This window comes from Mobula hypostoma, chromosome 21 (assembly GCF_963921235.1).
Source record: "Mobula hypostoma chromosome 21, sMobHyp1.1, whole genome shotgun sequence".
Classification (NCBI taxonomy): domain Eukaryota; kingdom Metazoa; phylum Chordata; class Chondrichthyes; order Myliobatiformes; family Myliobatidae; genus Mobula; species Mobula hypostoma.
Genome location: NC_086117.1, coordinates 49,752,107 through 49,767,164, shown reverse-complemented (window position 1 = coordinate 49,767,164; position 15,058 = coordinate 49,752,107). Strand labels below are relative to the sequence as shown.

General features: G+C 41.2%; 1 protein-coding gene across 6 annotated transcripts in view; it reads left to right on the top strand.

Annotated features, from left to right (window-relative positions):
• LOC134359998 (histone-lysine N-methyltransferase EHMT1-like) overlaps nucleotides 1–15,058 on the top strand; it is a 202,045-nt gene that overhangs the window by 162,324 nt on the left and 24,663 nt on the right. For all 6 annotated transcript variants that reach the window (XM_063073967.1, XM_063073969.1, XM_063073965.1 and 3 more), the window contains 3 exons: nucleotides 1,507–1,651; nucleotides 8,332–8,409; nucleotides 9,254–9,369. In XM_063073967.1, the coding sequence (XP_062930037.1) occupies nucleotides 1,507–1,651; nucleotides 8,332–8,409; nucleotides 9,254–9,369 (339 nt within the window). The remainder of the gene's footprint in view (nucleotides 1–1,506; nucleotides 1,652–8,331; nucleotides 8,410–9,253; nucleotides 9,370–15,058) is intronic.

Below are 15,058 nucleotides of genomic sequence, written 5' to 3'. Positions count from 1 at the left end.
AAAGGTTACAGAGAGAAGACAGGAGAATGTGGATAAGAGGGAGAATAAATTAGTCACAATTGAACGGCAGAGCAGACTCGATGGGCCAAATGCCTAATTCTGCTCCTGTGCCTTACGGGCTAATGGTTTTATTACTTGAACAGCAATTGCAAGTCAGGTCTAATTTTTCAGTGAAATTGCATTTTACTGGACATTACCTATCTGTTGCTTATGGATGACTGCAGTATTAACATGTACATTTATAAAATCAGTGTAACATTTAGCAGCAGTGAATGTGCCTCATTTAGGTGTAAGTTTAGGTTCAAATTGTAATTTTTGTGTTGTAATATACTGATTGAAGCATTGTTACAACTGAATCTGTTCACTTACATAGCAGTAGATTTGCACATCATGCAGTTCATGTTGGAGACGTCATGTCTTACAAATTCAATTGAGTTTTTTGAGGAGCTGTCAATGATAATTGAGAGTAAGACATCACATGCTGTATACATGAATTTCAGTAAAGCTATGGTCACTTGTGGTAGGCTGATCCAGAAGATTGGTATCTTGGAAACTTGGTAGATATGATTCAAAAGTATCTCGACCTTAGACAGGATAATGGTGAAGGGATGTTATTCTGACTGGAGGTCTGTGACCAGTTGTGTTTTGCAGGGCCAAGTAAGTACTGGGTCTTTTGTTTGATAAATCGATATAACTAGTTTCGATGAAAATGTAGGCACAAGAGTCTACAGATACTCAAACAACAGGAATTCTGCAGATGCTGGAAATTCAAGCAACACGCATAAAAGTTGCTGGTGAACGCAGCAGGCCAGGCTGCACCTCTTCCTAGAGATGCTGCCTGGCCTGCTGTGTTCACCAGCAACTTTTATGTGTGTTGTCTACAGATACTGTAACCTTGTGTTAAGCTGGGTGAAAATGTAGGTGGACTGATTAGTAAGTGTGCAGAGAGTACAGATTGATGGACCTGTACATAGAGAGGAAAGTTGCTAAAGGATTTGGCAGGATATAGACAAATTAGAAATGTAGGCCAAGAAATGGAGCTTAATCTTGACAAGTGTGAGGTGTTGCACGTTGAAAAATCAAAATTAAGATGGAAGCTTACAATAAATTGCAGGACCCTGGGGAGCATTCATGTACAAAGGAATCTTGGAGTGCAAATCCATAGATCTCTGAAATTGCTAACATAAGTAGATAAGGTGGTGAGAAGACTATGGCATATTTTTCTTCATAGGTCATGGTCTTAAGTATATGAAAGTTGGGAGATCATTGTGCAGTTGCATGAAGCTTTAGTTAGGTCATCACCTGAATAGACAGCAAGTGTAAAAGTGTTGCTTGGATATTTTAAGTTAATGCTATGTGATTTGTTGCATCATATCTTTCGGCAGAGTGTGAGCCCTCTGCATCTTGTTTCTCCAGGTAGTATTTTCACTTCTTTTCATTGTTCACATTGTTTATTAGTTAGAGTTCTTTTTGTAAAAACGATTGCTTTTTGATCCTCAAAAACAGAGATATTGGTAGAGGATATGAACCTGTACCAATCCCATGCGTCAATGGAGTGGATGATGAACCTTGTCCAAATGACTATAAATATGTTTCCCAAAATTGTGTAACCTCTCCAATGAACATTGACAGGAACATCACACATCTGCAGGTATGATCAAAGGAAGATGAATCTCTGCAATGTTGATTTAAAATGTTATATTTCTGAGACATGCTAAGTAATAGTGGGATTATATAACCTCATTACAATGTATTAGAATGTCAGCCACTAACTTGTTTATTTACCACCGTGGCAAACAATGGAACGAAATTCGGTAGAAATCTGCATTACCTGCAGTATATAAAAACCCATCTGAGCTTGATTTCTCGACTGGGAAATAAACCAGACTGGCTTAAGTGTGACATCTGTCATAGTGTGAAGTTGACTTAATGTTTTGGGGTACAAAAGATGGACAATACAATTTGCCCTGTGATTCTTACACACAGCTAATATTTAGGAAAAACAAAATAATAAAAAGGAGAATATTAAAAGGCATAAATTAATTGGCGGCTTGTAGCAAAATACATATGGCTAGAGGAACTTACAGGTCAAGCAGCGTCTATATGATAGTCAACATTTCAAATTGCAACCCTGCATCAGGATCTGAAACATTGAGTATTCCTTTTCATCCACAGATACCACTTGACCTACTGTGTACCTGAAATGCTCTAAAAAGCCATCTCACAGGCACTATAGAAATTCCCCCTCCTGTAATCCAGCACCAATCTGATTTTCCCACCCTACCTGCATATTGAAGTCCCCTATGTCTATTTTGACATTGCCCTTTCGGCATGCATTTTCCATCTTTCATTGCAATTTTTAGGCCACATCATTACTACTGCTTGGGGTTCTTTATACAACTCCCATAAACTAGAGGTCATAAAAGAAATCTGATGCTCATACACTCATGCCAAATCTTGCTTATTAATCACTTTGAATTTGACCCACATGGGAACAGATTAAGCAACGCCTAATCTCTCCATGGTTTTGCCCTGCCCCCCTCCCTAACACTACAATTCCTTGCAACCTATAACCCTCACACTCCTCACACGCATTCCAGAACTTTCCAAAGGTGCTACCTGATATGCAAAAATGTAAGGTAGATGACTTTTTTTATAAATCACATTTGGCACTGTTGAAGATCATTATTATATCTGTCTAAATGTGATTGCGTTTCAAACCTGAATTTTCTGAAGTTTAGCTGATTAATGATTTTCAAAGGTTCAAAAGGTACATTTAACGTCAGACAAATGTATACAGTATTCATCCTGAAATGCTTTTTCTTCGCAACCATCTACGAAAACAGAGTGCCCCAAAGAATGAATGGCAGTTAAATGTTAGAACCCCAAAGCCCCCCTCCCAGCTCCCCTCCCTCTTGCGCGTAAGTGGCAGCGAGCAACAGTCCCCCTCCCCCACCAACAAAAATAAAGCGTGCCCGCCACCAGCACTCAAGCGTGAGCAAAGCAATAGCAAAGACATAGACTTGCAGTTACCCCAAAGACTGCATTGTTCACTTGATAATTCGACATGCTGCAGGCTCCCTCTCTCTCTCTCTCCTAATAAGGGAGAAAGAGGTGACTCCATTCCATTTTCCAATGAGTGGGAGAGATAACAAACAACTCGCTGGTTTACAATATTAAAAGTCTGTTATGTCGCTTTTTTCGAGCTCTGTGCCTGGAGGTCGCAAGGATCCCGAGTCCCCAGGCACACAGCAGATGTTCTGACTCCCCCAATGACACACGGATCTCCTGTGGCGACACCGACCCTCGATGCGCTCGTCTCCAGTTACTGAGATCCTAGGCTTCTGAAACCGTGCCGAAATCTTAGGCCGAGACTTTGGCATGCCGAATAGCGGCCGAGAGTGGGTCCCATTCCCGCAAAGAATTGTAGTCAGCGTGTAACTCCATGTCAGGGTCTTCGAAAGATGGAAATAGGACTGCTTTCGAAGATGCAAGCAAAGGAGTGGCCGTTGGGTGCCTTAACTACTTAGCTGTGCAATGATTTCAAGTATCATGTCAGAACAAGGATAAAAATAATCTTATTTTCTATTAATTAATTGTAGGCAAACCTGACTTTAATTGCTAAAGACAATAATTGGGTGAAAGCTAAATCTTTAAATAATATTTCGTGGAATATAAGTAACAATGAATTTTTCACTTCACCTGCATTTGCACATTTTTGACTGGTAGAGAGGTTTTGAGCTGGATTTTATTATCTCAGCTAAAGAATGTTCAGTTCCCATGCATTTGAAGAAAGGTTGATCGGCTATTGTTTGATTTAGATGTTCATCACTTTTTAATTCAAAAGTGGTACTACCTTAGACCAATTTGTTAATAAAATCAACACAAATTTGAATTATCATTTCTTCAAAGATACACTGTAATACAGGTGTCCCCGCTTTTCGAATGTTGGCTTTACGAAACCTCACTGTTACGAAAGACCTACATTAGTACCCTGTTTTTGCTTTCAGAAGGTTTTTTCACTGTTATGAAAAAAATTTTCAGCGCGCGATAAAAGGCAGTGCGCGCCCCGAACAACCACTGGCCCCCAGATTCGAAATGGCATTCTCGCCGGCATTGCTTATACACATGCCTGTGAGCAGTTGTTTGCAAGATGAGTTCTATGGTGTCGGAAAAGCCTGAAAGAGCTCATAAGGGTGTTACACTTAGCGTAAAACTAGACATAATTATGCGTTTCGATCGTGGTGAACGAAGCAAGGAGAAAGTGAGTTTGGCTTGTGGAAGTTGTCAAAGATGATGTTAAAGAGGTTTTGGCATCCCATGACCAAGAACTGATAGATGAAGAACTGATGCAATTGGAAGAGGAAAGGATAACGATCAAAACCGAATGAGTAATGATAAAGTACGACCTTAATTTTGAAAGGGTACGTAGGTTTAGGGGATATTTGCAAGATGGTTTGAGTCCTTACAAAGAACTGTATGATAGAAAAATGAGCGAGACTCAGCAGTCAAGCAAGCCTTCCACATCAGCCACAGCAGGCAATGAACCTCATCCTTCGACATCGAGGCGGGCAGTCATAGGAGAAGATGAGCTACCTGCTCTAATGGAAACAGACGACGAGATGACACCCCAGTGTCCCACCACCCCAACACCCAGGCCGCGGACAGATACTGTACCAATTTGCGGAGAATGCAGCAGTAGCTGGGAGGCACACAGCACATCTTTAAGAAAAAAGCCGAAATAAACATGCTAATTAATTAGGTGTCACCCCACACGTAAATGTCGGCCCAGATCAGAGACGACGCAGTCGGAAATCGGCACTGATCTGGGCCGACAATTACGTGTCGGGCGGCACCTAATTAATTAGCATGTTTATTTCGGCTTTTTTCTTAAAGATGTGCTGTGTGCCTCCCAGCTACTGCTGCACCCCTGCGTGCTTCGCGGCAATGTATCGGTTGGTGGCCCGGAGGGTGGGGGCCACTGCACCACCCAACCTGCGACGACTCAGCCTAACACACCACCATCAGTGTGCTCGGCGCTGTCCCGATTCCGGTAAGTGATACTACACTGTACATACATTATTTCTACTTTATCTCAGCTGTGTATTTTTACGTGTTATTTGGTATGATTTGGCAGCTTCATAGATTAAAGGTTACTGGAGAGCGCTTGCGCCGTGTTTTCGCCAACAGCGCTTGCGTGAGATTTTCTGCCGACGGCGTTTGCGTGAGATTTTCGCTACGGAGAACAGTTCAGCAATGATTGTGCAAAAGTATTTCTACTTTATATAGGCTGTGTATTTATCATATCATTCCTGCTTTTACTATATGTTACTGTTATTTTGGGTTTTATGTGTTATTTGGCATGATTTGGTAGGTTATTTTTCAGTCTGCGAACGCTCACATAATTTTCCCATATAAATAAATGGTAATTGCTTCTTCGCTTTACAACATTTCGGTTTATGAACCGTTTCATAGGAACGCTTTACCTTCAGATGGTGGGGGAAACCTGTACTCCAAGCAGTCTGAAACAAAAACATATATAGGTCCTTCGTTCTCCAGTCCACTGTTTGAACATTATTTTGCTTTTATGCTCTTAATGTCTGTAGAACCACCTCCATTGCAGAGATGAACAATCTTTTTCATACATTTCACATTAATTATTAATTGTTATGGGAAAATTTTATTACCTCTTTTCCTGCATCATGCATAGCTGTGCAGTGGATTTAAAGATTTTTCAAGATAAAATTCTAGTCTTTTATTTTCTTTTGGAAGGCATTTTCACACTGGCATGATAAGTCAGTTCATGGTGGAATAGCTAGTAGCGAGTTCTAGGATTTGTATTCTTAAGCAAAACTTTTGGGTAGCAAGTGCACTAGAAATTGATATTCAAAATATTTTCAGAAGTGGATTATAACAATTACAGAAAATTAAGTGTCATCCTATGGTAGAGGTCACCCAAAGATTCGTGGCTAATAGTAAATTGTTTTATTATTATGTATACTAAGTTACAGTGGGAAAACTTGTTTTGCATACTATTCAAACAGATTGATTCATTACAATGGTGCAGTCAAATAGTACAGGGTCAAATAATAAGAGTGTACACAATGAATGATAGGGCACTGAAGAATGTGATAGAACAGAGGGATCTCGGAATACAGAGCCACCATAATGCCTTGAAAGTAATGTCACAGGAAGATGGAGTTGAAAGAGAGATTTTGGCACATTGGGCTTCATAATTCAAAGTATTGAGCACAGGAGTTGGGATGGTACATTTATTTATTTAGCGATATAGCCTGGAATAGGGCCTTCGAGCCACGCCGCCCAGACACCTCCCGATTTAATCACAATTTACAATGACCAGTACGTCTTTTAACTACGGGAAGAAACCAGACCACACGGAGAAAACCCACACATTCCATAGGGAGGAAGTACAGACTTCTCACAGAGGGCACTGGGATTGTAATCTGATCTCCAACGCCCAAGCTGTAATAGCGTTGCGCTAACCGCTACATTTGAAGTTGTATAAGGTTTTGTTGAGCCATATTTGGAGTGTTGTGTGCATGGTTGAGAGGAGTATGGAGGGCTATGATTCAGGTGTGGGTCAAAGGGAATAAACTGAATGACAGTTTGGCTAGATGGGCTGAAGGGATTGTGTCTGTACTGTACAACCATATGACTAATGAAGTATTAGAGTTATAAAGAATGTATGCTGCAAGTATACAATCTATTTCAAGGTCTTAATGAGGTAGATTGTGAAGTCAAGAGTCCATTTTAACATACTGGGAAATGATTCAATAGAGTTAAATCAGTGGGATAGAAGCTGTCTTGACCCTGGTGGTACATGCTTTAAGGTTTTTGTATTTTCTGCCTGATTAGAGGAGAAAGTAAAGAGAATGCTTGTACTGGCTGTGGTTTTTCATTATTTTGCTGTTTTACCAGAGCAGAAATAAGTATAGAAAGAGTCCATAGCTGGTTTCCATAATGTGCTGAGCTGTATTGACGATTGTCTGCAGTTTTTTGTAGCCATGGGCAAAGCAAATGCCATACCAAATTGTTGATATATCTGGCTAGGTTGCTTTTTATGGTGAATAAATGAAAATTATGTTCAAAGGGGGCATGCAAAATTTCTTTAGATTCCTGAGAAAGGTGAGCTGATGACCTTTCTTGGCCATGGTGTCAACGTGGTTGGATCAGGACGGGTTTTTGGTGATGTTTACTCCTATGTAATGTTTTTGGAAATATAATTGTAAAATAATATTATTTGAAAATGATGGTTATTTGAAGCTGCTGTGACAAATTTCCATCTGTTTATTTTTACTATTGTGTTTACTAGAGTTGTACGCAGGTTTCTGTGTGTAGCACACCTTTAAATTACAGATTGAAGAGTGTATTGAAATAAATTGGTGAAATATGAACATGATGTTGGGGATCTCAGGAGAAACTAAAGTGTATCATCCACTGAGCATTTCTGGTGGAACACAACTTTCACTTGTATGCTGGATCCAGATATCCTTTAGTCTTCTTCCATGAGCTATTTAATTGTTGATCACAATTCCGGATGAGAAACAGTAGGCCTATAGAGCTTTGGACTGATTCATTGATTTGGGGTTGATTAGCTCTGTTTGCTCGCTGCTATTTTTGATGTTTAGCATACACAAAGTTTTTCATTGTAGTTTTAGATGCCACTTCTGGTGTGATATTTTCTGTATTTCTCAGTGAATGACTGTCAGTTGTTTAGTTTGAAAGTAGAATGAGGGATATGTTGGGTTGTGAAGCTAAAAGTTAGTGAAATATATTTCTGCTGCTCTTGGTGATCCACAGAGCCTCCTATCTAGATGGCTAGGTTTGAACTATCATGTCTGTTTGTCTCATTGAGCATTATTGTACTGCCACATAGAGTGGAGGGTGACCTCATCTCCATAAGGACTGTGTGGTAGTCACTCACATCAGTGTTGTCATGGATCTGCAAAGGTAGATTATTGTGGACAAAGTTAATTAGAACTGAGGCTATATTTGAACCAACTGTCCGAGGAAGAAGTGATTGAAATACGTGATGCAATGTAATAGAATTTTCCAGATTAACTTAATTAGTAAATATGTAAAATTTAAAAAAATCAAATGCAAAATCCAATAGCCTAACTAACTTTTTACCAGATGCATGGTACCTTTTAATAGATAATGAAATGTCTATGAGAAAGATTTGAGTTAAAACAGTTAAAATGTTTTCATCTTATCTCATTAAGGAATTCTAATACATAAGGATTTCATTTTTAATGCATTTATTTTCCCTGTTGAAATCTTTCTAACCAGTTGTCTCATTTCAATGTACAGTACTGTTTTTGTGATGATGACTGCTCTTCCAGTGCCTGCATGTGTGGCCAACTAAGTATACGTTGCTGGTATAGCCAGGTAAGCAAGATAACTTCAGCAATGAAAACTGATTTTCTTTTTCCCCAGTCTGTAGAATCCCTCAGAGTAGAGCATGGTTTCTCTAAAAGGTAAATGGAAGACGCAGTGTAATTCTCAATGCTACAAAGGAATTTAATTAAAGTTACCTTTTCACCATGAGGCAGTTGCTTCAGTTGAATAACTTGGAGCATTCAACTTAGTAAACAAACTTCTTAAAGTTAAGCAGTTATCTTACTGGCAGAAACACACACAAAATACTTTTGAAGATGGTATGAGAGGTACAAAATAATACATTCAAGAGTTAGGGAGAGGGAGCATGGTAAGGTTTACTGATTCAGTGGGACCAGCATGCAATAAAAGCAGAGCTAGGTACAACAGGAGTGATCGTTTTGAGAACAGTATAGACGTACAGTTGTGAGAGGGGCAATAGTCAGGTGGATAAACAGACATTTTTGGATATGTGTGAGATTCTAGTGTCGTCTCCCAGATGCCAGGTTCAAGGATGTCTCAGTGGCAGTAAGCATTCTAAAAGGGGAGGGTCAACAGCCAAACATCATGGCCCATATTGGTATTAATGACATGGGCGAGAAGAAATACGGTCCTGCATACAGTATTTGGAGAGTTTGGTTGGATATTTTTAAAATCTAGAAAAACTGCAGATCAAGAGGAATTGGTAATTGGTGCTTTAAAATAAAATGTATTTTTTACTGATCTTTCTAATCACAGTATCCTGGTCCTTATTGAGTGGAATATAAAAGGTGTTTTAAGCAGTTAATGTTCTTCTCAGTTTTACAGAGTTTCTCAATGCAGTGGATCTGACAGTTGTCATGATTTGTATTTTAAGGATGGGCGGCTTCTTCCAGAATTCAATATGCTGGAACCACCACTCATCTTCGAGTGTAATCATGCCTGTGGATGTTGGAGGACATGTAAAAATCGTGTGGTACAGAATGGAATCAGGTAAAGTGGAAGTTCCTGTTAGGACAGTGTAATAACGTGGGCGCCACAATAGCGTAGCACTTTGCGTAACATTTTGCAGCTTGGGCTGTTCCAGAATTTGTAGTTCAGTTCTGGCGCCATTCTGTAAGGTGTCTCTGTACGTCCTTCCCGTGGAATACATGGGTTTTCCCCAGGTGCTCCGGTTTCCTCCACAGTCCAAAGGCCTACCCGATAGGTTACATGGTCATTGTAAATTGTCCCATGATTAAGTTAGAGGTAAATGGGATTGTGAGGTTTACTAGAGTGGTGTGATTGGAGGGACCGAAAGGACCTATTCCTTGCTGTATTGCTAAAATAAAAATACTTAATGCTGTGGACAGCTTTTAAGCAAGTTTGGTAAGGCTATGGGATGCAGAGTACATGTAAAGTTGGGGGTGGGTCACATTTCCATTTGGAAGAGAAAGAACTTCAGTCAAGTAGGCAGAGCAAGCATGGGTGTGATAAATCACATGGGAGGACTGGAAGGCTAAATAGCATCTAGTTTAATGCAAAGTGACTGGTAAGAGAGACTAACTTAGAGCATTGATCAGTACATTGGAATGTGATATTTTTGCAATGACTGAAACATGATGACTCAACATTATGTAATGTAGAAGTTTCAAATGGTGACAGGTTAATGTAAAAGAGGAGGGAGAGTTCAATACTGGTTATCATTGTCTGTCACTTCATTGGTGAGGGAGGATGACCTAAAAGGCTCTTCAGATGAGACAATGTATAGAGCTTAAAACCAGAAAAGATGGTGTAATTTTGTTGGGGGTCTACTATAGACATCAACAAGATATACTGGCAAATCAGAGGGCTAAGAAGAACAGGTTGTAACAGAAGATTTCATCTTCTCCCTTATTAATTGGGATCACCTTTGTGTGAAAGGATTAAACAGGCTGAAATTCCTAATGTGCATCCAGGAGAACTGTTTTTGTCTTGGTACGTAGATAGTCTGACTAGAGGTGGAGTGGTGCTAGACCTAATTCCGGGGAGTGAAGCTTGGCAAGTAGATAAAACCCAGAATATGGGTAATCCTTTGGGCAATACTGACCAGAACTTGGTAAGTTTCAACATGGTTCAGGAAATGGATAGGGTGGCTCATAACTTGGGGTCTACCATGAATTGAGTCTGAATTGGGGAAAGACTTATTGCAGTATCATTAAACAGGACCTTGCAAGCATAGACAGAGAGCAGCTACTTGCAGGTAAAGGGAAGTGGGAGTCTTTCAAAAATGAAATAGAATTCAAGGCCGACGTGTTGCTGTAAGGATGAAGGTGGCAAGTCCAGGGAACCCTGCTTGTCAGGGAATACCAATGGTTTAATAAAGAAAAAGAAGGCATATAGTAGTTGTGGAGCACTGAAAATGGGAAGCTCTTCACAGTGTAATGCACTGCTTAAAAAGGAATGAGTGCAAATAGGGCCATGAAGTACCACGGGCTGGTAACATAGAACATTACAGCACACTACAAGCCCTTCAGTCCAGATATTGTGCCAACCTTTTAACCTATTCCAGGATCAATCTTAACCCTTCCCTTCTGCATATATAGCCTTATATTTTTTTTTCTGTCATCCATGTACCTATCTAAGAGTTTTTTGAATGCCCCTAATATGTCTGCCTCTACCATCTCCTAAGTCCTTTGGCAGTGATTGCAGTTTTTCTCTCTGGTCAATCACTGTCTATCAGACTGTCATGCTTCTTTGTTTCTGACCTTGTATGGTGATCCCTCTGGACATAGTAATGCAGTCAGGAGGTTTTAAACAGGTTATTTTTAAGGTACCATTTCCAATGCCTTCCCAGAGTGGGGTGAGCAGAGTGAATACTAAATAGGGCTGCTCATTCGAGGGTGCAGCTGGCCAAGGGCTCTTTCTGCCTCAGTCCAAGAGTCCAGTGACAGAATCAAATGCCCACTGCCCAATGTGCCAGCTCGTGACTGGGGGCTTTCAGACCTCACAGTCCTGCCCCTCTGCACCACTTGCTGATTTCCATGGGACTTAATCCAGGATGTTATGGTAGACTCCCTTAATGGAGAACATCTATGTGTGACTTTGTTTAAAGTGGAGAGGCTAAAGCACAGATAGCCTTGACAGCTTGGGGTCAGGGTTCAAAGGTATGGAATACAAGATGATTGGGAGCCCTTCACTGCTGCAGCCTTCCTCTGTCTTTGTGATGTGATGTGTCCATCACCTTCTGCCAGCTCCACCATTGAAGTCTTGGTCGGATCACTCTTTGTCTGGAGCCTCCCCCGGGAGCTTACCACCATGGGTGACCCTATCAGGAACCAAACTCCTGACAATATTGCTTTCGAGATCTCAGGAACTCAGAAATCTCTCCATCATGACAATGTGATAATCCTCGGAGAAGTCCATCTGGTAGATGAAGGACAACTGAAGGAGGAGAAGGGTGGTTGTACCTTTTTCTGGGAAGGGAAGGCAGCTGACAAGCCCAGGATCAATGGTGTTGGGTTTGCAACAAAGAACCAGCATACCAGTCAACTCTCTGAGCTTCCCGTGGGGATCAGTGAACGTCCTATGGTGCTTGGTGCTTGCCAACAATCAGATGGCAATTAACTCTGGACCCATGTAGATATGCAAAGGAAGCCTCAGTGTTTGCCTTGATGCAACACTGTCAAGCATACCCAAGGAAGAAAGATAATTCTCTTAGGGGACTTCAGTGTCAGGGTCAATTGGGACTTCTACTGTTGGAAGGGTACCAGAGGAAAGGAAGGGTTCTATTCAAATCCACCATCCTCAATACCTGCAAAAGCATCCTTGGGTACAAGTCCAGAATTGGTTTGATGATAATGACATTGAGATGGAACAAGTTATCTTCAAGAAAGGGAAGGCCTTTTGTGCCTGACAGAATGACATCGGCAGCAAGGCTAAAGGAGAAGCTTACTTCAGAGCCAAGGCAAGTGTGCAGCAGAGGGAGAGGGAGCTAAAGAATTCTTGGTGAACTGCAAAAGCTGATTAAACCAAGGTTCAAAGGATGGGAAGAAGTTGCCAAAGGATCAGAAGGATAACAGCAATCGAAGGAGAGAGCACTTTCAAGAACTTAATAACCACTGTTGAACCAAAGGGTACTAACTAAATTCTTCAGATACTGGTGAAAGAAGACTTGGGGAAACCCCCATGATGCTGTCTGGAGCCTGCAAAGTAAAAAGCTACCGGTTGTGACAGGATCCCCGCGGAGATCCTCAAGGAAGGTGGACCACATTCCCTGTTTCTGAAGGTCTGGGAAAGGGAACAACTGTCTTCAGTTCACTGGGATGCTCTAATAGTAACCATATTCAAGAAAGGAGATGAGGCAGATCGTAGCAGTTCCAGAGGCTTCTCCATCTTGTCAGTAACAGGGAAAGTTCTTGCAGATATCCTTGTCAACTAACTCCTTCTGCTATCTGAAGAAATACTTCCTGAATCGCAATGTGCTTTCTGCCAATCTAGGGGTACTGCAAACATGATCTTCACAGCATGCCAGTTATAGGAAAAATGTGTGAACAAAGGAAGCCTTTGTACTTGGCTTTCATAGATTTGACAAAGACATTTGATACAGGAGACCAAGTTCTCAGGCATATGCTATCAAAACACGGCTGCCTGACGAGTACTTAGGAATATTGAGACTACTGCATACCAGCCGCAGTACTCAGCAATAGTGGTGCTGAATCAGAACTCTTCACTGTCAAGGCAGTCCAACAGGGCTATATAATTGTGCCCCTTTTGCCACCTTTATCACTGCCCTCCTTCACTTCATTGGCCAAGACCTGCCTGAGGGAATCCCAATCACATATAGAATGACAACAGGCTTCTCGACGTCTACAGCTTCAAGGCCAAGAACAAGATCAGCACCACCACTATCATGGAACTTCAGTATGCAGATGACAATGCCATCGCAGCACACTCTGAAGAAGATCTCCAAAGTATCTGTGTCTTTATTGTATTCAAAACAAAACTCAAAGCCCTGATTGCCTTTGCCCAAACATATCGGGCACTGGGTTTTCTTTTGAATATAATGAAGACAGTTTCTATATCAGTCACTGCTCAACCAGCAATGTATCCAGCCCTCCATAAAATTTGACAATATCACCCTTAAAAATGTAGACCGCTTTCCTTACCTTTGTAGCATTCTCTCAAAAGCAGACGTCGACTCAGATCTACCACTGCCTGAGTAGTGCTATGCAGGATTAAGGAAAAAGATCTTTGAAGACCAGTTCTAAAGGTCCAAACAAAACTTCTGGATTATAGAGCGGTCATCTTTCCTACATTACTGTATGGAGCTATAAACATGGAATCCTTACAGTAGGCATCTTAAAGTCCTGGAACAATGCCACCAAAGAATTTTGAGGATCACCTGGAACAACAGACGCATTAGCACCAGCATACTGGAGCAGGCCAACATGATCAGCATTTCCACCACAATAAAGCAACACCAACTCCAGTGGATAGGTCATGTCATCTGGAAGCCAAACTCACATCTCCCCAAACAGCTTAAGTTAAAATTCATTGTCATCTGACTGTATATGTATGCAAGTAAACGAAACAACGTTCCTTCAAACCACGGTGCACCCACAATTCATATATCACATGTAGCAAATAAAACAAAATATTACCACAAATCAGTAAATAAAATATAATTCAAAATGCAAGTAAAGTGAGCAGCATAGGTAACCAGGTACAGTAAACAGCTTGTTGTCCTAGTGGCAAGAACTCAGTGGTGGCAGGGTATTCATGTTCTCATAGCCTGGGGAAAAAAGCTGTTACTCAGCCTGGCTGTAGTAATCTGATTCTCCTGTACCTTTCTTCCTGACGGTAGTGGGTCAAAGAAATTGTGGGATGGGTGGTATAGGTCCTCAACAATGCTTCGAGCCCTTCCTATACAATACTCCCTGTAAATGTCACAAATAAGGGGGAAGGGAGACACTAGTGATTCTCTCTACAGTTTTTACTATCTTCTAGGGTTTTGCAATCTGATCCTTTTTGTGAATAGATCCTTTACTTCCAGTTGAAGGAAGGTCATTGAGCCCCTGTTGGGCAAAGAAAACACTTCAAAGACAACATTAAAATCAGTCTGAAGAAATTCAACATTACATCTGAAAACTAAGAAGACATTGCACTCAATAGATACACCCGAGGTAATCTGTTCAAGAAGTAGCTGTGCTATATGAGAATGATCTCCACTGTGCTGCAGAGAATAAGTGGTAACTGCAGAAGAAGAGTCTGAACAACCAAAAGACCCAACCACTAACCACAGCCACCACTTACTCTTGCCCAGATGCACCAGAATATGAAGATTTCAGATTGGCTTCTGCAGACACCTGAGGACCCACCAAGAGACCACCCCTTAGGAGAGCATCATACTCGACTCGAGTGATCACATTATTAGTGCTATCGTCTGCCTCTACCACCACCCCGGTAGAGTGTTTCACCACTTTTGCAGAAAAAAGAACTTACCTCTGATATCCTCCCTTATACTTTGCTCCAGCCTCCTTAAAATTATGCTGTCCTGGTTATCCTCTTGCTCTTAATACACTTGTAATGCTCAGGTCTGTCGGCTCGTGATTATCTAGGGGAATCCCCGCCCGTCGCCCAACCGCGCCTCATGGTTTGCGTAGTTACTGTGTAATGCCACCTGGTACAAACTCACACATCAAATATCAGACAGCACGCAATG